The sequence below is a fragment of the Eretmochelys imbricata genome, chromosome 25, assembly GCF_965152235.1.
Source record: "Eretmochelys imbricata isolate rEreImb1 chromosome 25, rEreImb1.hap1, whole genome shotgun sequence".
Classification (NCBI taxonomy): domain Eukaryota; kingdom Metazoa; phylum Chordata; order Testudines; family Cheloniidae; genus Eretmochelys; species Eretmochelys imbricata.
This window is the reverse complement of record NC_135596.1, coordinates 16,811,991-16,834,941: the sequence shown is the minus strand read 5'-3', so window position 1 is coordinate 16,834,941 and position 22,951 is coordinate 16,811,991. Positions and strand designations below refer to the sequence as shown.

General features: G+C 40.8%; 1 protein-coding gene across 1 annotated transcript in view; it reads left to right on the top strand.

Annotated features, from left to right (window-relative positions):
- INSR (insulin receptor) overlaps positions 1–22,951 on the top strand; it is a 103,911-nt gene that overhangs the window by 8,762 nt on the left and 72,198 nt on the right. Inside the window, exon 2 of the mRNA XM_077805414.1 lies at positions 5,643–6,194. Coding sequence (XP_077661540.1) covers positions 5,643–6,194 — 552 coding nt within the window. The remainder of the gene's footprint in view (positions 1–5,642; positions 6,195–22,951) is intronic.

Genomic DNA, 22,951 nt, shown 5'->3' with positions numbered 1-22,951 from the left:
GAAAGCTTATGCTCAAATAAATTGGTTAGTCTCTAAGGTGCCACAAGTACTCCTTTTCTTTTTTTAAACTAGACTGGTTTTGCATTCAGTGTTGTGTCCTTTGGTCTCAAACATTGAAAAGTACTCTTAGATTGGTGGCTAACTTGATGTTTTTGGGTTTATGAAAGAGGTAAAATCTGAATTCAGTTGCATAATGTTACTCCTATTGGCTTTATTAAAGTAAATGTAATAAAACCAAGTTAAGACAATCTGTTGGCCAGCTCGTGAAGTACTGTGCTTTTAGGCTGAAAGCAAATCTTAGTAGTATGTGTGCTAGGTACTTCCATGGCAGTGAATGCAGGAATAATGCAGTACTGTTTTAAGATTTATTCTATACTTACTTGCAAACCACATTTTGCAATTAATGTGCTAGAAAAATGGCTAAATTATTCCAATTATAATTAAAAGTCACTCGCTGCCTCTTGTGTTGATAAGAAGCTTGGAATGTGGATTCTAAAGCTTTCAGCCACCCAGTCTTCGTGTAGATTCTGATTCAGGAACGGATTTCTGCATGTGCAGAGATAAGTGTTTACTGAGATAGCAAAGCAACTAGACAAGGAGAATTCTCACAAGTATGAAAGTTATAAATGTATCCTGTTTATGAGCTAATAAAACAATTTTCCATAGAAATTTAATTGAAACACCTCAGCAGAAAGCAGGGATGACATCCATGGTAGAAATCACAGGTAAGTGCATCACACGCCTTACAGCAGGTAAAATGAAGAGGCACAAAATGCTCTGTCTAGACTGAATGTGCCTCGGTTGTTGGTGTTTTGAAAAGCAGCCGACTTTCAGTCTTGAATTTCCATATAAAGAAAAGGAGTACTTGTGGCACCTTAGAGACTAACCAATTTATTTGAGCATGAGCTTTCGTGAGCTACAGCTCACTTCATCGGATGCTCACGAAAGCTTATGCTCAAATAAATTGGTTAGTCTCTAAGGTGCCACAAGTCCTCCTTTTCTTTTTGCGAATGCAGACTAACACGACTGTTACTCTAATTTCCGTATAGTAACACTCAGCTGCACCACTAATAGTCAATACGCCAATTTGTGCAGTGCCAGCAGTGTGCTAAGTGTTTTACAGATAAGTATGGAAACTATACGCTTGCCACAAACAGTTCTGTGAGCATGAACAGGGTCTGGAGTTTAGAAACACCTCTCTTCTAAAGCTGTTTTTATCATGTGGTGCCATAAATGTGCATGTTTATAATACAGCTGCATAAGTCTACTCCAGCTAAAAGCTTTGTGTATAAAATCATCTAAAGCTTTTGGTTTAAAAAAAAAAATCTGACTTCAATTCAGATTAATAGGAACAGATTTAAAGAATTCCATTTTGGAAGATTTGATCCTGATCTGTGATATTTATCTAAAGATCACAGGTAGAAGGAGTGACCATGAAAGATGGTTACTGACAGCGAGGTATTTGAGTAGTGGCTAAAGAGTTTTAAGAACAGAATTGGATGTAAAGAATTTTTGGAGGTTTATTCTCCTGTAACTGTGGCCTTTTAGAGGGGACTCAGTCAAGGGTGACAGTCTGCAAATTGTACTTAAAACTTTCATCTCACAGCAACAAAACAGTGCATACATGCAGTGCTCCGGTGGCATCTGATGCAATCAGAGCAGCAGAGATGTTTGTATGGATGTTAATTGAATTAGGTTACTGGCTCTGGACGGTATAATCAAGATAGAAGTTCATAATTTGCAATAGAATTAAAAAATAGAGGTGAAAAGTCTGTATGATCTTACACTGTTTTGTTTTAGAAGGCATTTACTGGTAGTTGCACAGAAAGATTGCTCATTAAGTATACCAGTAGATCTACTGGTATACTTCAGGTATGGAGTTAGACATACAGGTAAATGTTATTAATGATAACTGTTTTAGTTTAGCATTGTTATTTACACACAGTTTGATAGGTAGGTGATTGGTCTGGATCTTCAAATGCAAGTTTTGAGAGGGGAGCTGTAGACTCTGAATCAGAATAGCTGTCACCAAAGATCATTTTGAAGAGTGCTTCCAAAGGAATTTTGGTAGGTTAAGGAGACTGCAGTGTCCAGTGCTGTTAGAGACACACACGTTTAAATACCTCAATACAAACTCCAAATACTAAGATTAGAACCAGTTACTAAAGGAGTTATAAGGTTAACTAACACTGGGATAGGCTTAGTATGTCTCATGTTACTCACATTTTGGTTAGTAGCTCCTGCTCTGCAGATTGCCTCTTGCAAATAAAAGGTAGGATTGATGTATAAAAGCAAACAAACCAAGAAAAAAAACCCACCCAGATTTAATACTGGTTTTCTGTTCTAGTAAGTTTTTAGCTCACTTTCCACTTGACTTTTATTTTGTGGTGGCAGAATGTTTACAAGCATCCAAGAATACACACATCTTTCTCCTATGACAGGAAAAGAAGGATGTATGCTAAGGGGATCTTAGTATCCTCAAAGTGATGTCAAGAACAGGTTAGATGCAACTGGTACAAATTGAGATTTGACTACTGCTACCATCTCACCTTTTCACTTTGGCCTTTTACCTCTCTTCCTCTCCATCTTTGTCCACCTGAATGAAGCAGTTATCCTCCATTTGGGAAGGCAAGCTGTTACCAGCAAGGGTATGATTCTGCTTCATTATCTGTCTCTGGGGATGCTGCAATGAAATGTATGCTATATCTGACCATTCAGAGACTGTGTACACTTGTAGAACCCTCCTTGTATCCAGTGCTGATTAGTAAGCAAGTTTGCCCTGCCATGGGTGTTAACATCTTGCACACAGGATTTTGTTTAATATTTCCATGAACAGAATTTTTTTAAAAAGAGAACTTGTGGGATAAAAAGGCAAAATATTATCCTATCAAACCCTCTCTCCTACTACCGGAAATTCAAGAAGATGGACAAAGGGTTACCAGATTCCCCTTAGACAATGCATAGTGCTCCTTACAAAGCTTTGTCCTGTCTCTTTTAAAAAAATGCCAAGAAATGGTACTTTTGTTAAAAATGCCAAAGAGCCCTATAATGTGGATATGTTACCAGTCCAAGTGCCATGTGCATTTTTATGGTGCATGCAAAATTTACTGCCTTGTAGATTAATTATTAGAACTGTATTTGTTTTTCTGGAATCAATTCATTTCCCTCATTTCCAAAAATCCTTTGATGATAACTAGTAGCCTTCCCCTTCAGAGGAGAGGCTAGCTATGGTTCCCTTTGGAATTCAGTATAATACCTAGTTTGTGTAGTGTTAATACAAACTGTATTCCAGATGATAGTAGGTGGAGGCAGGGCGTGGGGGGGGGGGAAATAACCTTTTTCAATGAGACTGGGAAGGCAATTGAGAGTTAACGAGGGGGAGAGATTCAGGGAGGATGTTCTAGAGAGGTCATGGTGTTGGATGTAGAGAGAAGAATTTTGCATTAACAGTTGAAAGATTGTTTGAAAGGGAAGAGCAGGTTGGTGCTAAAAGAATAGAGGGGATGAAGAGAGGTCTAAAGAGAGAGAGAGAGAGACGAGATCTGTGACAACAGCTGGAGCAACTCCACGGAGGGTAGGAAAACCAAGGAAGATAACTTTGACTTGATACTGAAATATGTGATCATAGAATCATAGAATATCAGGGTTGGAAGGGACCTCAGGAGGTCATCTAGTCCAACCCCCTGCTCAAAAGCAGGACCAATCCCCAATTAAATCATCCCAGCCAGGGCTTTGTCAAGCCTGACCTTAAAAACTTCTAAGGAAGGAGATTCCACCACCTCCCTAGGCAACGCATTCCAGTGTTTCACCACCCTCCTAGTGAAAAAGTTTTTCCTAATATCCAACCTAAACCTTCCCCACTGCAACTTGAGACCATTACTCCTTGTCCTGTCCTCTTCTACCACTGAGAATAGTCTAGAACCATCCTCTCTGGAACCACCTCTCAGGTGATCAATCAGTGAACCTGATTTGAAGAACAAGATGATGCATTTGTGCATTCTGTGCAGGTGAGCAAGAGCTTGTGGGTCACAGGGAACAGAGTGGCAGTAGTCAATACAGCTTGTTCAGCCTGGGGTGGTTGAAAAGGGAAAGAAGAATCAGTAGACAGAGTGAGGGATGTCTGCCTCCCCTCCCCTGTTGCCTTAAGGAGAGATGGACTGAGCTGAAGATTCAAAATTAGAACCCAGATTTGGTTCCTTCACTTGGCGCTGTGGCTAGACAGAAGGCCTGAGATCTGTGATGCAATGGTTGAGCGGGTAACTTCAGCAATGGCTTGTTTTGGGCTTTGCTATACATCTTATTCCTGTAGTTAGGCTTTTTCAGTAGACTCTGTGTTTTGATACTGTGGTTCTCAGCCTGGTTTTGTGAAAAGACTCAGTCACTTGTGGATTTTGCGCTGTCACTCAGTCCTGCACCAGCTGTTGCAATTGATCTCGTTGGTGAATTTTTTTTCAGTGTCTAGAGCAGAGGTTCTCAGGACAAATTATTTGGTGGCTTCAGAGTGTGGCCACCAGCAAGAGCTGGTGGCCATTCTCACGCTTTTTTATTAGCTTTAGGAAAAACAAACAAATATGCAAATATACATGTCCAAATCATTGTAATTTATTTATTGCTAGCTAGTAAGTCTGTTGTGAAAAGTGATATTAATCAAGTATTGGTTTTCACAGCAGACTTGCTTAGCCCTGGCAAGCCTGGGGACAAATTAAGCCCTGGTTGGGAGGTCAGGGGAGGTAGCGTGGGACTGAAGCCTGAAGTCCCACGGCCGAGTCCAAAGCCCCGTGTCTCCAGCAACCAACACCAAGGCGGTGCATCCAGGAGCAACGGGGAGGGGGAGGGGCCGCTACTTTGCCTCCCCCACATCACAGCCCAGGAGGCTGTGGTTGTAAGAAAAGCCCCAGATGGCCGCATTTGAGAAATGCTGGTCTAAAGTTGTAAATACACCAGGTTTCTTTGGTTCTTTGTTTCATTGGTGCCTGGTCTCATGTTTCTGTTTTTCTACCAGTTTGAGCCTTGTGTGATTGTTCACTTTCCCAGTTTTCTCTCTGGATTATTGGTTCTGTTGAATAAAATGCTTAACTAGATATTGCAGGGGAAAGGTTTCCAACCATGGAATGTAAAAACAATAAAATAAACTAATCTAGAAATGTCCTTATTATCCTCTCAATAAAGGCCAAGCTAGAATATAGGCTGTGTTCTTTCATTTTCACAAAACTTCCTTCACTCTCTCAGTCCCCTGCATACGATGCCATATTGCCCAATTACTCCCATTAAATTCTTTTGTATTAATTGCATAATCTGACATGAGGTAGGTATGGTGTTCTCTTTAAATACTTGCCAAAAATCCTCTGCTGAATAGATGCTTATTCGACTCTTGTGAATGCCAGGTGGCTATCTAGACTACTGTTACTTCACAGCGAACATAAAATCCTAGAAATTGCAGATGACAAAGGCCTATGAAGTCTTCTAGCCCACAGCGACAGGCTCATATATGCAGGATTGTTCCTTGCAATATTTCCTAGTGCTTAAGCCGTACTACTTTAAAATGCACCCAGTCATGTTTGACTGCAGTGTATTGTACAGCAGTTGAACATATATTTTTTTAGAAAATTGTCATTTAATTATTTCTGTTCTTTGCCTTCCAGTTTGCGGGAGCATGGACATTCGGAATAACCTGACCCGGTTGAATATGCTTGAGAACTGCACTGTGATAGAGGGCCACTTGCAAATCTTGCTGATGTTTAAAACCAAGCCTGAAGATTTCCGTGAGCTCAGCTTTCCCAAACTGACTATGATTACGGACTACTTACTGCTTTTTCGGGTATATGGCTTAGAGAGTTTAAAGGGGCTTTTTCCCAACCTCACTGTGATTCGAGGAACTCATCTCTTCTTTAACTATGCTCTGGTCATTTTTGAGATGGTTCACTTGAAAGAGATTGGCCTTTATAATCTGATGAACATTACTCGAGGTTCAGTGCGGATCGAGAAGAACAATGAACTGTGTTACTTGTCCACAATCGACTGGTCTAGGATTTTAGACTCTGTGGAAGACAATTACATTGTTGCCAACAAGGATGACACAGAAGAGTGTGGAGATGTGTGTCCAGGAACTGTGAAAGGAAAAAGCAACTGCCCACCTACTGTAATAAATGGCATTTTCATTGAACGCTGCTGGACCCACGATCACTGTCAAAGAGGTAGGAATACAGAGAAAAATATTATTTAGATTTTGAGAATGCCCTGCTAGCAGCTTTTGTGCCATCCTTGCTGCCATTCAATATGTCTAAGTACTAATATATATATTCTTTCATAAGCTGCTACCTTTATTTCAAATGTGGATGTACATTTTTCTTCAAATGTAAAGAAGAGCATGGTTAAGAAAGTTTATGGCATTTTAATTTTTCAAAAATTTTCTTATTGCAGAGCTTCCTTTTTAAAAGGACCCCATTCTAAAATATATAACAATACCCTAAGCTGCATACTGAATATTTAGTTCCTAAATATTCAGCTTTTTAAACTGTTCCTGTAACTTTTTTTTTACCTATCTCCCCCCGCCCCGGCTATTTGACTAATTAATGGCAATTTCTTCAAGATCCCCCTCCCCAATACAACACCATCATCCACCTCTCATCTAGCTTCCTTTATAAAGAAAACTACTGAAATTTTAAATTTGGAAACAGCTTAATGATCTGTGTGTATGTACACGTGCTCTCTCTTCAAATGAAGAATGTGATTTTATATATATGTTTACATTTCAACTCTGTATTTGTATGGTAACTTTAAAAAGTGAATACACATTTAGTTTGCTTGCTTGCAAAGTCATTCTCTTACGCACACCAACTTACTTATATATTTTCTTTTCCTTTTGCAAAACTTGGTCAAAATATTTAGAGTAGCAACACTTTTAATTGACATCCAACTTGAAAAACATACTTGATAAGTTGTATTTTGACTGACTTATCTTTGAATTCAAGAGCTCTCCAATTGGTGTTCTCAGTAGGAATGTATATGTTCTTATTCTCTGACACCTGCCTGAAGGTTTGTTTTTTTTTTAAAGTTAATTGTTTTTGATCAGTCATAAGTGGTGAAAGTGTTAACAAACATGCACACTCGTCTCCTGGTAACTATGGCAGAGATTAAATGACAGTTCTTCTCAAGCTGAATGCGTTTCTGGACCCTCGCTGCTTCTGTTCTTGTGCCTTCCACAATAATCTTCAACCAAGGTTGCCTTAAAGTCTGTGACTGTTTTGCTAAGCTTAAGGTAAGCTCGTGTGAATTGTACTTTGGTTTTCATTTGTCCCGAGAACCCCATGGCCACTTCTTATGGGGCTTACCTGGTGACCTCAAGCAACTATTCACTACCCCCCAAGCCCCCGCAGTCCCTTGGACTCCTGTCTTGTTGGACTTGATCATGTCTGACTGCTTGAATTTATCCCTTCTCTCTCTCTCTCTACCGCCCCCCCCTTTTTTTTAAAACTACTGAGGTTGAGACAAAATGCAGTCAGTCAATCTGTCAAAGTTCTCAGTAGGATCATTGTTTTGGAATAAAATAAAACTTGCTGAGCTTTATATTTGGAGTTTAATAAATTAAACTTAATGTAGGTTCTTCATTTTGATATTTGGTGCTTAGATGCCAAGGCAATGGGTGCTTAAACGCTTCAGGTTGATCCATAGTGATTAGAGAATATGGAGGGAGAATTTTGTCTAGTTTTCTGTGTGATTTAAATTTCTGAAATTTTGGTTTTCACGCTTCCTCCTCCTTTGTTCATTGTTCTCACTTTCTCCTTTTGGAGATGTTGCAGTGCAGGGAATGACCATGTTTCCTCTAGCTCAGGAATCTTTCTTTTAAAAATAGTTGTTTTGTCACTGCAGAGACAAGATACATAAAGTAACTGTTTGCGTTCCCCGGGCTGAAACATCCTGAATGACTGCTGTATTGATGAGTACTTTGCTGTTCAGTGTTTGAGCTGCAGTGAGTGACATGCTGTGTGGTAAAATTCTCCTCTCAGATATCACAGACTGATAGAAAATCCACATGCATAGGGACAGCAGTAACTAAAAGATGAGCCATGTGTCTCTAGGAAGAGAAATTTGTCCTTCGTCTACTGCTCTGCTTTCTCATAGTTAGGCTTCTTCCCCTTCGGAATTGAAGCGTTCACGTGTAGTGAAGAGTTCTGAATGGGCGCTGTGCTCTTCTGAGAATCTGGCACCAGTTGTGGGTGCTGAACATGCTTTAAAGCCTCTGGCCTTTTCACTTCAGGGAAGCTCTTGCAGCTCATCCTTTCACGTATCTGAAGCTTAAAATTTACTGCTCAATTCCTGCCCATTCCCCAAAATAAAATAGAGACTGGCTTGATTCTGACTGTGACTGTTACACAGCTGTTTAGTTGTATAGCCGTTTAAAGATATATTGTCATTCCTTCTGGAGTCACTCTGCTGTCTCTGTGGTTCAAATTATGCTGTGATTGATGTTTGGAGCGTGGATTAAATACCTCTATTCATCATGGAATTTCCCTTACCAAAGTTATATATTCGGAGTGAGCAAGCAGAGCTTTAATTTTCTAGGTAATGCTGCTAATATAGGGAACAGTATTTTTCCATTCAGGAACAAATAAAGGAACAGCTCATTTTAAAATTTTACCTATCACGCTCTTGTAACTTACTTACCATTATGCTCTTATACTTGGGATTTCTCACATGCTCTTTTCCTTCGTAGGACATGAGCATGGTCTGCTTTTCAACAACAACAGTGTTCAAAGTCACAGCAAATTCTATTAAATGTTGCCAGCCTTGCTCTGAGTCGAGCTTCCCAGATAGTTCTGCTTGAACACACAGCTCCCCACAGAGAAGACCTGGTCTGACAAACCTTACTAAGTCTCTCAGGCTGGGACTCCACTGGTGAGCCTCAGTCGGGGAGCAGGATGAGTAGAGACACAGAAAAGTCTGGCGTAACCGGTGCTAGAGTGTAGCTAGGGAGGCAGCAGACCTAGGGAGCAAGTCTTCTGTCTGTCCAATTTGCCTCTCCAGTAGCACTCCATACTCTTCCCAAGCCCAGCTCCCTTTTCTCCCGCCACCTCGTCTACTCCACATCCCTGCCCCATTTCATGTTTACTGTTTCTCTTTATTTATGTTTTTACTAGGGCTGTCAATGTCAATTGGCCAAGAAGGCCAATGGCATTTTGGGATGTATAAGTAGGGGCATAGCGAGCAGATCGAGGGACGTGATCGTCCCCCTCTATTTGACATTGGTGAGGCCTCATCTGGAGTACTGTGTCCAGTTTTGGGCCCCACACTACAAGAAGAATGTGGATAAATTGGAGAGAGTCCAGCGAAGGGCAACAAAAATGATTAGGGGTCTGGAACACATGAGTTATGAGGAGAGGCTGAGGGAACTGGGATTGTTTAGTCTGCAGAAGAGAAGAATGAGGGGGGATTTGATAGCTGCTTTCAACTACCTGAGAGGTAGTTCCAGAGAGGATGGCTCTAGACTATTCTCAGTGGTGGAAGAGGACAGGACAAGGAGTAATGGTCTCAAGTTGCAGTGGGGGAGGTTCAGGTTGGATATTAGGAAAAACTTTTTCACTAGGAGGGTGATGAAACACTGGAATGCGTTGCCTAGGGAGGTGGTGGAATCTCCTTCCTTAGAAGTTTTTAAGGTCAGGCTTGACAAAGCCCTGGCTGGGATGATTTAATTGGGTATGGGTCCTGCTTTTGAGCAGGGGGTTGGACTAGATGACCTCCTGAGGTCCCTTCCAACCCTGATATTCTATGATTCTATGATTAATTGCAGTTAACTCACGCGATCAACTCAAAAAAATTAATTGCGATTAAAAAAAAGTAATCGTGATTAATCGCAGTTTTAATCACACTGTTAAACAATAGAATACCAATTTAAATTTATTAAATATTTTGTATGTTTTTGTACATTTTCATATATATTCTGTGTTGTAATTGAAATCAAAGTGTATATTATTTTTTATTATAAACATTTGCACTGTAAAAATGATAAAATTTTTCAGTTCACCTCATACAAGTACTGTAATGCAATCTCTTTGTTGTGAGAGTGCAAATAACAAATGTAGATTGTTTGTTACATAACTGCATTGAAAAATAAAACCATGTAAAACTTTAGAGCCTGCAAGTCCACTGAGTCCTACTTCTTGTTCAGCCAATCGCTAAGGCAAACATGTTTGTTTACATTTACAGGAGATGCTGCTGCCTGCTGCTTATTTACCATGTCAGCTGAAAGTGAGAACAGGCATTCACGTGGCACTTTTGTAGCAGGCATTGAAGTTATTTACGTGCCAGATATGCTAAACATTCATATGTCCCTTCGTGCTTCGGCCACCATTCCAGAGGACATGCTTCCATGCTGATGATGCTCGTTAAAAAATAATGCCTCAATTCAATTTGTGACTGAACTCTTTGGGGGAGAATTGTATGTCTCCTGCTCTGTTTTACCCACATTCTGCATATATTTCATGTTATAGCAGTCTCGGATGATGACCCAGCACATGTTTGTTTTAAGAACACTTTCACAGCAGATTTGACAAAATGCAAAGAAGATACCAATGTGAGATTTCAAAGGATAGATATAGCACTCGACCCAAAGTTTAAGAATCAGAAGGGCCTTTCAAAATCGGAGAGGGACTGGGTGTGGCGTATGCTTTCAGAAGTCTTAAAAGAGCAACACTCCGATGCGGAAACTACAGAACCCGAACCACCAAAAAAGAAAATCAACCTTCTGCTGGTGGCATCTGACTCAGATGATGAAAATGAACGTGCATCAGTCTGCTCTGCTCTGTATCATTATCGAGCAGCACCCAGCATCCTCATGGACACATGTCCTGTGGAATGGTGGTTGAAGATGAAGGGACATATGAATCTTTAGTGCATCTGGCACGTAAATACCTTGCAATCCCAGCTGCAAAAGTGCCATGTGAATGCCTGTTCTCATTTTCAGGTGACTTTGTAAATAAGCAGCAGGCAGCAGCATCCCCTGTACATGTAAACAAACTTGTTTGTCTTAGCAATTGGCTGAACAAGAAGTAGGACTGAGTGGACTTGCAGGCTCTAAAGTTTTAGATTGTTTTATTTTTCAGTGCAGTTATTTTTTGTACATAATTCTATATTTGTAAGTTCAACTTTTATGATAAACAGTTCTTGAATGAGGTGAATTGAAAAATCACTATTTCTTTTGTTTTTTACAGTGCAAACATTTAATAAAAAATAAATATAAAGTATGCACTGTACACTTTGTATTCCATGTTTTAATTTAAATCAATATATTTGAAAATGTAGAAAACATCCAAAAATATTTAAATAAATGGTATTCCGTTATTGTTGAACAACGAGATTAATTGCCCATCAGTACCCTGAGGGAGTCAAAGTCTGCTTTTCTGAAATCCACGGTCCATATTCTGCTGCTCTTCTTTCTTCCTTGTGTCAGGATCCTGAACTCGACCATCTCATGGTCACTGCCTCCCAGGTTCCCATCCACTTTTGTTTCCCTTACTAATTCTTCTCGGTTTGTGAGCAGCAGGTCAAGAAGAGCTCTGCCCTTACTTGGTTCCTCTAGCACTTCCACCAGAAAATTGTCCCCTACACTTTCCAAAAACTTCCTGGATTGTCTGTGCTCTGCTGTATTGTTCTCCCAGCAGATATCAGGGTGATTGACATCTCCTGTGAGAACCAGGGCCTGTGATCTACTAACTGCTGTTAGTTGCCAGAAGAAAGCCTCGTCCACCTCATCCGCCTGGTCCGGTGGTCTATAGCAGACTCCCACCACAACATCACCCTTGTTGATCACACTTCTAAAACTTAATCCAGAGACACTCAGGTTTTTCTGCAGTTTCATACCAGAGCTCTGAGCAATCATACTGCTCCCTTACATACAATGCAACTCCCCCACCTTTTCTGCCCTGCCTGTCCTTCTTGAACAGTTTATATCCATCCATGACAGTACTCCAGTCATGCGCGTTATCCCACCAAGTCTCTGTTATTCCAATCACATCATAATTCCTTGACTGTGCCAGGACTTCCAGTTCTCCCTGCTTGTTTCCCAGGCTTCTTGCATTTGTGTATAGGCACTTGAGATAACTTGCTGTTGTCCTGCTTTTTCAGTATGAGGCAGGAGTCCTCCCCTCTTGCGCTCTCCTGCTCGTGCTTCCTCCCGGTATCCCGCTTCCCCACTTACCTCAGGGCTTTGGTCTCCTTCCCCCGGTGAACCTAGTTTAAAGCCCTCTTTGATTTTTTTTTTTTTTAAGTGATTTGTGCTGGTGGGAAATCCAATTCAGTTAACTTACAATTAAGGCTGCTAAAATTTGTTGTTTTTGGGGGGGGGCGAGGGGGGGGATGTTGTATTCTGAACTTGAATCTAGGCCACTAATGTCTCTGGCAGCTAAATGCTGACAAATGTTCCTGTTTTACTTTGTACTGAACATGCAGATCTGTATCCTGTTCAGGAGCTCTATTTTGTAAGGCTGTTGTGTATCTTCAGTAAAGTTTTACTGAAGCATTTTTTTAAAATCATATATTCACTTCCATTACCATGAAAGGTTTCAGAGTAACAGCCGTGTTAGTCTGTATTCGCAAAAAGAAAAGGAGTACTTGTGGCACCTTAGAGACTAAGAAACCATTTATAATACTCAAATAAATTGGTTAGTCTCTAAGGTGCCACAAGTACTCCTTTTCTTATTACCATGAAAATATAATTCACAGTTCATTGTACTCTGTTCAGCCAGATCTTGTTTTCGCTGAAGAATTCAGTAGGCAAAATAGTTGGAAGTGCAGTACCCCTGTCCTCACATTTGTCAGACTGGGTTTGTCAAACATCATTTTCATATTTTGCTTTTTTTTCCATGTGGTTTCCATTTAACTGAAAGAAAGAAAAAGAGTGTGTGTGTGTGTGTCTTTTCCACTTGAGGAGGAATAGTTCTGCTCCAAAACAGAATTCCCTCCCAAGTCCCTTTGCTTTGCTCTCACATTCTCAAGCGAGATTTTGAGGCAGTCTGGTGTGCATAAGGTGTCTCTTGTAAGTGACTGAAAAGTCTTTATAGTTGTGAACCAAGGGTGGACTGATTTTATGCCACCAGTTTTAATTATGATTTAAATCTGCAGGTAGGAAACCATGACTTAGGTAATTTTAATCTTGTTTTGCATTTATATTTTTTTTAGTTATTTTCCTAAAGAAAAGTTTCAGAGTAACAGCCGTGTTAGTCTGTATTCGCAAAAAGAAAAGGAGTACTTGTGGTACCTTAGAGACCAACCAAGTGGATTGGTTGGTCTCTGAGGTGCCACAAGTACTCCTTTTCTTTTCATGACGAAGCAGACCTAGATTCACGGCTTCTCCTAATCCTATAGATTTTAAGAGCAGGAAGATAGTTTGTCTAGAGGCTTAAAACTTTTGACAGGCTAATAAGGATTTGTTAACCTTAGACAACAGTATTACTTAATATGAATACACTAAGCTCAACAATATGGTATACACAGTATTACTTAAAAAGAAAAGGAGTACTTGTGGCACCTTGGAGACTAGCAAATTTATTTGAGCGTGGGCTTTCGTGAGCTACAGCTCACTTCATCCGATGCATTCAGTTTTTTTCCACTGGGTGCATCCGATGAAGTGAGCTGTGGCTCACGAAAGCTTATGCTCAAATAAATTGGTTAGTCTCTAAGGTGCCACAAGTACTCCTTTTCTTTTTTCCTAAAAAGAAGTTCATTCTCATTGGTTTTTAACCTTTGAAACATGTTAATTTGCAACTAAATATAGCCTTTACACTTATTACATTTGGTGCTTCTTTTTGGTAACCAGGAAAATATACTACGTACACTTTTATTTAAGCAATTATATAGTTTAACGTGCATTTAATCTGATTCTTAACTTTTTACATTTTTTTAATGTTATTTGCCAGATGCTTGGGGATTTAATAAACAAAAAAAGTATTAACTGTAGTTTAATTAATGATTGTTTTTGGGCACCATGTCCTTTAAGATTTTAGAACTAGTAGATCTCACCCAACCACACCTAGTTCATATTCGTATATTGGAAGCAGAGAACAAGCTTTTCTGTCTTTTCAGCTCCCATTTGGTTTCTTAATAGGTCATTCAAAATTCACTGAATTTAACTAATTGAATAAAATCACATGAAGAAAATATTCTTTCTGGACCTGCAGAAGCTGTTACTGCTGTCAAAAGCTGGTATAGCATTTCAACAAACTGGTTCCAGGTGCTTGGCCAGTGACTTCCACCACTTAAGTAGTTTCACTTGCTTGAAAACTTTGACAGCAGACTGCTTAATATTAATTTTTTTACATTCAGTGATTTTAATAGTTTATAGTAAATTTAGGCCTTAACAATGGTTGTCCTAATTTCAGTTAATTTTGTTTTTTAAAAACAAAAATTTATTTAATTTATATAAAAGTATGATTAAAAATAATTTATTTTTATCCACCTTTTTCTGAATACATGATCCAAATTCTTTGGAGGAGGGGAGAAGAACCAGGAGAGTGGGGAGAGGAGAGATGGATCAGTGGTGTAGAGGGATTTTTGTTGTTGTTGTTGTTGTTCTTTTTTTTTTTAAAGTAAACTAACTTAATCTAAACTCCATATTTTCCAAATGAGAAGCGTTTACAGCATTTACCCTAAAGTACGCGACTGAGATGTGAGAAAGAGGAAGAAAGATGAAATGAATGAATAAAAGTGGGCTGTAAAACAAGACATGTAATCCCTGGACATCTATCTGAGAGCCGCATTTGCACTGAGAAGAGGTTCTCATGTCCCTTCCAAGTAAACGGTCTGTAGCATTCTCGGAACATCGTGATGTCCGGTATTTGCGGAATCAGAAGTCTGTGTGACTCACTAGTACAGGTTACTTACCAAGTTGCAGATATACTCTTTCTCCTAGTCCCTGCACAGCAGAAGTGAAGGAGTACCCCACTAGTTCGTAAGTCTAGACCAGGGGTGGCCAACGTGTGGCTCCGGAGCCACATTCGGCTCTTCTGAATAACACGCAGCTCCTTGTACAGCCACTGACTCTTGGGCTGGAGCTACAGGTGCCAGCTTTCCAAGGTGCCGGGGGCGGAGGGCGCTCACTGCTCGACCCCTGGCTCTGCCCCACGCCCGGCCCCCACTCCACCCCTTCCTGCTCCCTCCCCTGAGCCTGCCATGCCCTCAATCCTCCCCCTCCCCTCCAGAGGCTCCTGCAGGCCACAAAACAGCTGATTGGGAGGTGGGGGGAGGTAGGGAGGGGGAGGTGCTGATTAGGGGAGCTGCCAGTGGGCGGAAGGTGCTGGGATCCGGGGGCAGGCGGGGAAAGCTGATGTGGGGCTGCTGACATATTACTGTGGCTCTTTGGCAATGTCCATTGGTAAATTCTGGCTCCTTCTCAGGCTCAGGTTGGCCACCCCGGTCTAGACTGTATGGTAGAGCTAAACCTATTAAAAACAAAAAGTGGAAGGTATGTGTAAACACTTCAGGATGAATAAGATGATGTAAGTTATCAGTCAATAAGTAGGTCTAAAGGTCTGTGATCTGGTATGATTTGCATGCTGAAAAGCTTCAAGAGAGGGACATAGCAGGAAAAGCAACTAGACAGAGGTTGTGGGACTTTGTCTTCAGGTTTCTGGAATGTTTCTGCAACAAATAGGCTTGGAAGGTGGAGAGAGTCCCTCCAATCTTCATCTGTCTCGCTGACTGGGAAAAAACAGGAAGAGATTGTGGGGATGTGATAAGGCAGCTTTTTTCTGTTTCCTATCACAGGGGACAAAACCATAGCAAACCCGTTATATGATCAAGGCTCCTGTAAACTAATGTGAAATAGTCCTGATGGCTCTTAAAGATGCTATTTCTCACAGAAATTCTGAAACCGTGAATATCTTCAAGGCGGGTCTGAATAATAAAGTTCAGAGGTGTGTGTGGGAAATGTTTTGTGTTGTTTACTTAGGTAGAAATATTACTTAGCAACAGCTTCCTGTGATTTGTATGTGCTGGGAATTTCTGTAACCATAAACTTGGTTTTATCACCTTTGTGTGGGAAAAGGGCATTGAAAGCAGTACAGAACAGACTTAGCCAATCTCAAGGGCAAGATATTTTTAAAGTTTTAAACACAAAGAAATGTTTCCAGTTGCTAGCACGTGAAGGGGAAGTGCTCTTTTTATTTGAAGATCTGATAAGAATTGGCTCACTCCCCCCACCCCTGTGCTAACAAATGTCAGATGGAAGTTGACACCCGATAATTTCAGTGGGGCGTCTGTTCTGAACCTTGCCAAGCGACAGCTTTATTGAGTACATACAGTGCTTGTGCTTGAGGCTATTGTGATGCATGTAAAAGACTGGCCATCCTAAACTAATTCAGTTTAGCTTATTAGGAACAGTTAAGAGATTTATGGCACTCTGTGGCATGATGTAACTCCCAAATTCTGAGGAAAAACAGATAATGCAGAAAGGGATTAAATTTTAGAATGAATTATTCAAATCACTTTTTAAGAAAGTGCTGTCCACTTAAAAGCAACACAATAAAAAACAACTGGCACTGTGCAGATTTCTACTTTGACTTTTCTCTTTAGTTTAACTATTCACCTATCAAGGGAGCCACAAGAGGAATCGATGAGATTCATAGTGTGACAGGTTTGGTCACAGAGACCCCCTTAGGACTGTCACCTGATGTGCTGAAATTACCTCTGAGCCCGTTTTCCCTGCCAGCTTGGGACTCCAGAACCCTGTCTTGTTGAGCCAGACATGCTAGCCTGCTGCAACGCAGACTCAGGGTCTGGGCCATGCCCGCCCCCAAAGCTGCAGACTTCAACCAAAAACAGCTCAGCAGATTACCTCTCCAGCACTCAGACACCCAGTTCCCAATGGGATCCAAACCCCAAATAAATCCGTTTTACTCTGTATAAAGCTTATACAGGGTAAACTCATAAATTGTCCGCCCCCTATAACACTGATAGAGAGAGAGAGATGCACAACTGTTTGCTCCCCCAGGTATTAATCGCTTACTCTCAGTTTATTAATAAACAAAAGTGATTTTATTAAGTATAAAAAGTAGGATTTAAGTGGTTTCAAGTAATAACAGACAGAACAAAGTAAGTCACCAAGCAAAATAAAGCAAAAACATGCAAGTCTAAGCCTAATACATTAAGAAACTAATTACAGGTAATATCTCACCCTTAGAGATGTTCCAATAAGCTTCTTTCACAGACTAGTTTCAGAGTAACAGCCGTGTTAGTCTGTATTCGCAAAAAGAAAAGGAGTCCTTGTGGCACCTTAGAGACTAACCAATTTATTTGAGCATGAGCTTTCGTGAGCTACAGCTCACTTCATCACAGACTAGACTCCTTCCTAGTTTGGGCCCAGTCCTTTCCCCGGTACAGTCCTTGTTAGTTCCAGCAGACATCTCAGGTGGTAAGCAGGGGCTTTATCGTGACTGGCCCATCCCCTTGCCCTGCTCCACCCCCTTTTATAGCTTTGGCGCAAGGCAGGAATCTTTTGTCTCTCTTGGTCCCCACTCCTCCTTCTAAATGGAAAAGTTCCAGATTTAAGATGGATTCCAGTATCATGTGACATGGTCTCATGTCATGTAAGACCCCAGCTTCCGTTCTTCCTGGGCTGGCCCACACATGCACAGGAAGGTTTGCAAGTAAACAGAGCCATTGACAGTTCATTGATTCTTAAGCACCCTTAATGGCTTCCACTTAATATGTTTATATCGGTGATACAAGTTTGTCTTATTCTCCTAAATCCAGACATAGAAATAACACATGCAAACAAATGGGATGAACACAGTAGATTATAAGCTTTGTAATGGTACCTTCCAAGAGACCTTTTGCATAAAGCATATCCCAGTTACATCATATTCACATTCATAAGCATATTTTCATAAAGCATATAGCGTGCAACGTCACACATAGGATTTAGTATACGCAGCTCCATTTGGCCAAAAGCTCTCCCATACTGCTGCTTGCAGATCCTGATTTCTCATTCCACTTTGCTTTTCTGGCTTCCTCACATTACCGCTCTTTCTTGATTTGCTTCTCTTTCCTCTTTTTTCTGTTTAAATATATGAGGTTTTGTTTGTTCAGTTGCTCTGTCTGTGGCCTGCAAGTTCTACCTCCTGCAAGACCAGCATTTGAGACATCAGCCACCCTTTGATACATGCCATCTAATGCAGAGAAGAATTGCTGCTGTGATACACACAATGGGAACACAGGTTCCCAGACCAAGCAAAAGGCTTGCAAATAATGGGTATCGAGAATTCTCTGTGATGCCAAAATAGCTGCATCACTGCACATAAATCCTGTCACAACAGAAAACATGGCAAAGAGAGAGCAAGCATTTCCTTGCCTCTACTGCTACAATGGAAGCTGGAAAGGTCTGTGTTCCTCTTGGTTGTAACGTGCCATTTTAGTCTTTTTGGTTATGTCCGGACTCGGAGCTGGATGAATGATTCCCAGCTTGAGAAGACATACTTGTGCTAGCTCTGACAGAGGTGGTGAACCGAAAACAGAGTGTAGCCACGATGCCACAGATACACTGAATGCATACCCATCGGACACCAGGGACAGGTCCTTGGGCGGCTAGCTCATCCGGCTGCCTGTGCTCCCATGGCTACCCTCAGGTTTCCAGCGCGCTAGCTTGGTCAGAGCTCCTGAGAGCATGTTTCCCTCACGCTGGCAATCGCACCCCTAGCGCCACGCCTAGACACAGCATTTGTTTTGTCCATGGTGTATGTCACTGCCTCATTAGTCGGGGAGGTTAGAAAAGAGTTAATGTTCTGCTTTTTTCTCTCTCCTGACCTGTATTCACCAGCTCTCCATCACTAATATAGAATCATAGAATCTCAGGGTTGGAAGGGACCTCAGGAGGTCATCTAGTCCAACCCCTGCTCAAAGCAGGACCAATCCCCAATTTTTGCCCCAGATCCCTAAATGGCCCCCTTAAGGATTGAACTCACAAACCCTGGGTTTAGCAGGCCAATGCTCAAACCACTGAAATATGTGTAACTCATTTTAATTCCCATGTTTTGCATAGTTATGCTAACTTTCCTCCATAGCGTTATTAATAGTCCTTTACCTGTTAGGTCTTTCTTGAAAGGCTTGGTATAAACATTATGATCCCTCCCTCCTTCCCTATGTTCCATATAAATAAGTGGGTGTTTTTTGGTTTGGTTAAGATCTGGTGAGAATAAAACACTTTCGAGGACTATCAGATGCTGTTTGTTGTCTTATGGCATCAACTAGAGCTCCCACCGGCATGAAGATTTAGGTGCTTAGTTCCCTCTGGTTCACCTGTTTCTTCTCTACCTCTTCAAAGTCTCAGTTCTGAGTCAAAGAGAGCTAGGTGCCAAAAGCTACTTTCAGCGTAGAACTCTCCCTGATGCCAAAGAAGGAGGAGGATTAGCTCCTATGTCAATATCAGTGAAGCCCTATGTGATGTGGAATCCTTTGACACTTTCAGTGCCACTCACTAACTGCCTCATGTTGAGCTAATACTGTGGTAAAAGACATGAATAACAAGAACGTTCGGGTGAGCGGAGCAGTGGCATTTTAAATTTATCCCGGCAAATAGACTCTGGACTTTTAAATGCAAAGCAGCCCAAAAACTCAAATTTTTCAAATATTAAAATAATTATAGTTACAAGTATTGATGTAACTGTCTTTAGTTTGTAGTATGCCCAATCCAATAAACTGTAGATGTCGGTTCTACCAAAATGGATTTCTGCCCTCTATTCTCTGCAAACTGAGGGGATGGAACTAGTCTGGGTATTTTTTCATCTTATGAATAATTCACAGCCCTCTCAGCGTTGAAATGCAGCAGCTGATTGATGTAGCACCGCAATACTGAACAACAGTGAGGAGTAAGGAAGAATATATCAAACTGTGTTACACTAAAATCTCAGGGGCAGGTGTAATCCTCAAACGGGAATTTGGCCAGGATGCAAGGGTTGCCATTTGGACTTTTAGCAAAAGTGCTGAAGGATCTTCTAGGATCAAATAATTAGGAGCTTAGTTTGTCTCCTCCTCTGAAAGACTGTGGATGCTGCAGCAAGTGCGTCCTAGCATTAACTTGGAGGGGAAAGGCAGCTTGCTTAATACACCTAATAGTAAATCATGCATAGTCCCTCCATAATCTCCTGCAAGATGCACTTAACTTACTCATTTTCAAATATACCAGACACATTCAGTGAGGGAGAGAATTAAAAAAGAAAGTTAGACAAATTTCACTCATTCAGTTCAGAGTGAAACACCAATCCTGCCTTGCACGGTGATGCACAGGGACCACCCCTCTCCACATTGCACACTTACAAACGAAGACAGTTGTTTGACATGAAAACAGCTACTGTAATTTTTCCAACACATGTTACAACTAGATAGATGTGACTAGGAATCGGTGCCCAAATTAAAGAGAGAGAGTGATTGTTTTAATGAAGAGCAACATCTAGCCAGCATCAAGCAGACCATGGGAGGGGGTAAAAAAGTCAAATGCAAAACAAGCAAGTGCTATTACATCAAGCTCAAGTCCTGCCACAACCCAAATTTCAAAGCTCTGGATTACAAAACTGTAAGCAAATGAAGGGAAGAGGAATGGGGATGGAGGGAAGAGAATAAAGATTCTTTTTAAAAAAGTAAATCTGATCACAATCCAAGCTAGCCCCAGGCTAGCTGCAGGATTTAACTGAGGTTGTAATAAGGAACACAATCTTACCCAGCTAACGCTGGGCACCTGCTTCTCACGACCTCCTCTTAACTGGATGTAAGTATATTCTTTAAGGACTGTCTACCTAAGAGGCACCACGGGGTACTTTTCAACCTTCCTGGTAAGACACCAATCAGAGACGCCATGTAGCTACTCATAAAAAAAAATCTCTCTTCCTCAAACCAAAACCATAACTGTGTTAATGGGGCTGTCTGGCACTTAATGTTGGGTTTTGTGGAGGCACAGAATATTGCATATCAGACTATTGCGTGGAGAAAATAGCTTTTAATTTTAGCGTAGAGCCCTATAAGCAAAGAACGGGGATCTCAGTACAAGCTTTTTTCTGTAGCAGAAGAGTGAATTTTACTCCATTCACCTTGGCTAATGCATTGGCAGCACGGCTTAACCCTGTCTCTTTTGGCCAATGAAAATTCAGTGAAAGAAGTATCAATTATCCATCTCCATCCACCCTCCCACAAGGCAGTATCTTCTAGTAACCCTACCTGTCTTGCCAACCATCTATATTTTGTCTAACAAGGACTAATCCAGTTCCTTAGTTCTTGTAAACAAGAATACTTTGGCATTTTTGCCATTTCAGTTCCATCCTATCAGAAGTGTTCTTGGCATGCCATCCTCAGTAATTACAAGTTGTCATCAGCTTTGGCCTTTTTTCTGCTTAAAAAGATCCCAAACAAAAGTCTTCTTTTTGGCTTCAGCGCTCCTCTGAGTAAAACCTGGAGGCCATCAGCACTCCACCTGGGGAAGCAGACTGTAGATTGAATACAGATCCTCACTCGTTCCATTTTGTGTAGAAAAAGCAGTGGATTTGTCCTCATAATAAACCCCTGGGAAAATAGCTCTTTTGAATATATAAGGCCAGAGTTTAATCTCAGTTATAAGGTGTGACTCAGTGCATATTTTTGAAAATCTGTTACTGATGCTGCATGGGATTTTGAGCTAAATGGTGGATCTTCCTTGCTTTGAGGATAAGGTTCCCATGCAGTTCTTACCAGTAAAATGCAAAAGTCAGCTTTGCAAATTTCTTTATGCTTCATTTCCTTCTTCCACTTCTAATTGTACACTTAAGGCCAGATCACTTCTGAATGTACTCATTTAATTTCACAAATCCAGCAGGATTGTTCTGGTTGTCTAGGATGGAAGGTGAATGAACTTTTAGGGAGCAGTGCTTTTTCTGTGCTTTCTTTCCAAAATGGTTTAGGGCTTTATCCTGTGTGTTTGGGCTTTTTTTGTTTTTTGTTTTTTTTTAAAATAGCATTTGACAGAAATTTGACTTATCTTTGACATTAAGATTATTGCCTTGAAAGTAGGTACCTTTTAAAAGGAATAGTTTGACTTTTTTTATAAGAATCTTTCTCCAGCCGGAATGGAGTTTAACAAGTATTACTTGTGTAAATAAACTGTGTTGAAGCACTGTGATGTAAGTGTGACCAATGCAAAGGTGTTCCCAGCACAGGGCTTAAGGATTTGGGGACCTTTTGACTCCATTATGAGGTTAGTCAAGGAGTAATCTGTCCTGGAGGAAGTGACACCAAGCCATTCTCATGTTGTAACAATAGCTGTTGAAAAATTCAGCGATCGTGCTTCCCAAATTATATTCTCTAATTGTGTGTGACTTCCTATTGGAAGGGAGTGAATGAACTTACTGGGGTTTTATGTTTTTTTATTAGGACACCTTGTAGCACTTTGTTGGCTAAAAGGAGTGTTGAGTGGTAGGAGGCTGGGGAGGTTCCGGTTGTGAATATTTGGGAAGATTTCAACTACTTAATCCATGCCCATAATTTATTCAGATACTGCTGTCAATCAGTGTTCATGCTTGTTGTCAATGGCATGTTGCATATGAAGCCAGTGCTCCATGGTTCACTTGTTAAGTACTTCACAAGTTAACTGTGCATGTTTCTCCAGATGTAAGATGGGAGGCTGGTGGCACTAGGCAGATGAGTTAAGGCCACTTAGCTAACCTTAAGTTTGCTTTCTCTATGGATTGTTTTTTTCCCCCATTGTGAAAAGGATAATTATAATCATTGAATGTACAAGCTTTTTCAACTCCTCTTCTTCAAGGCTTCTATTTAAATAATTAAATAGAATAGTTGTTGATATGTCTCCAACTTCTGTTCTGATTTAAAGGCTTTTTTACCTGGGAATTTACTGCCTGCCTTTTTTAAATGTGTAAGAATTGCTCTGACAGGCGTGCCAGAGATGGTACCTAATGAAACCAGAAGAGAGCTGCTGGCAGGGTGT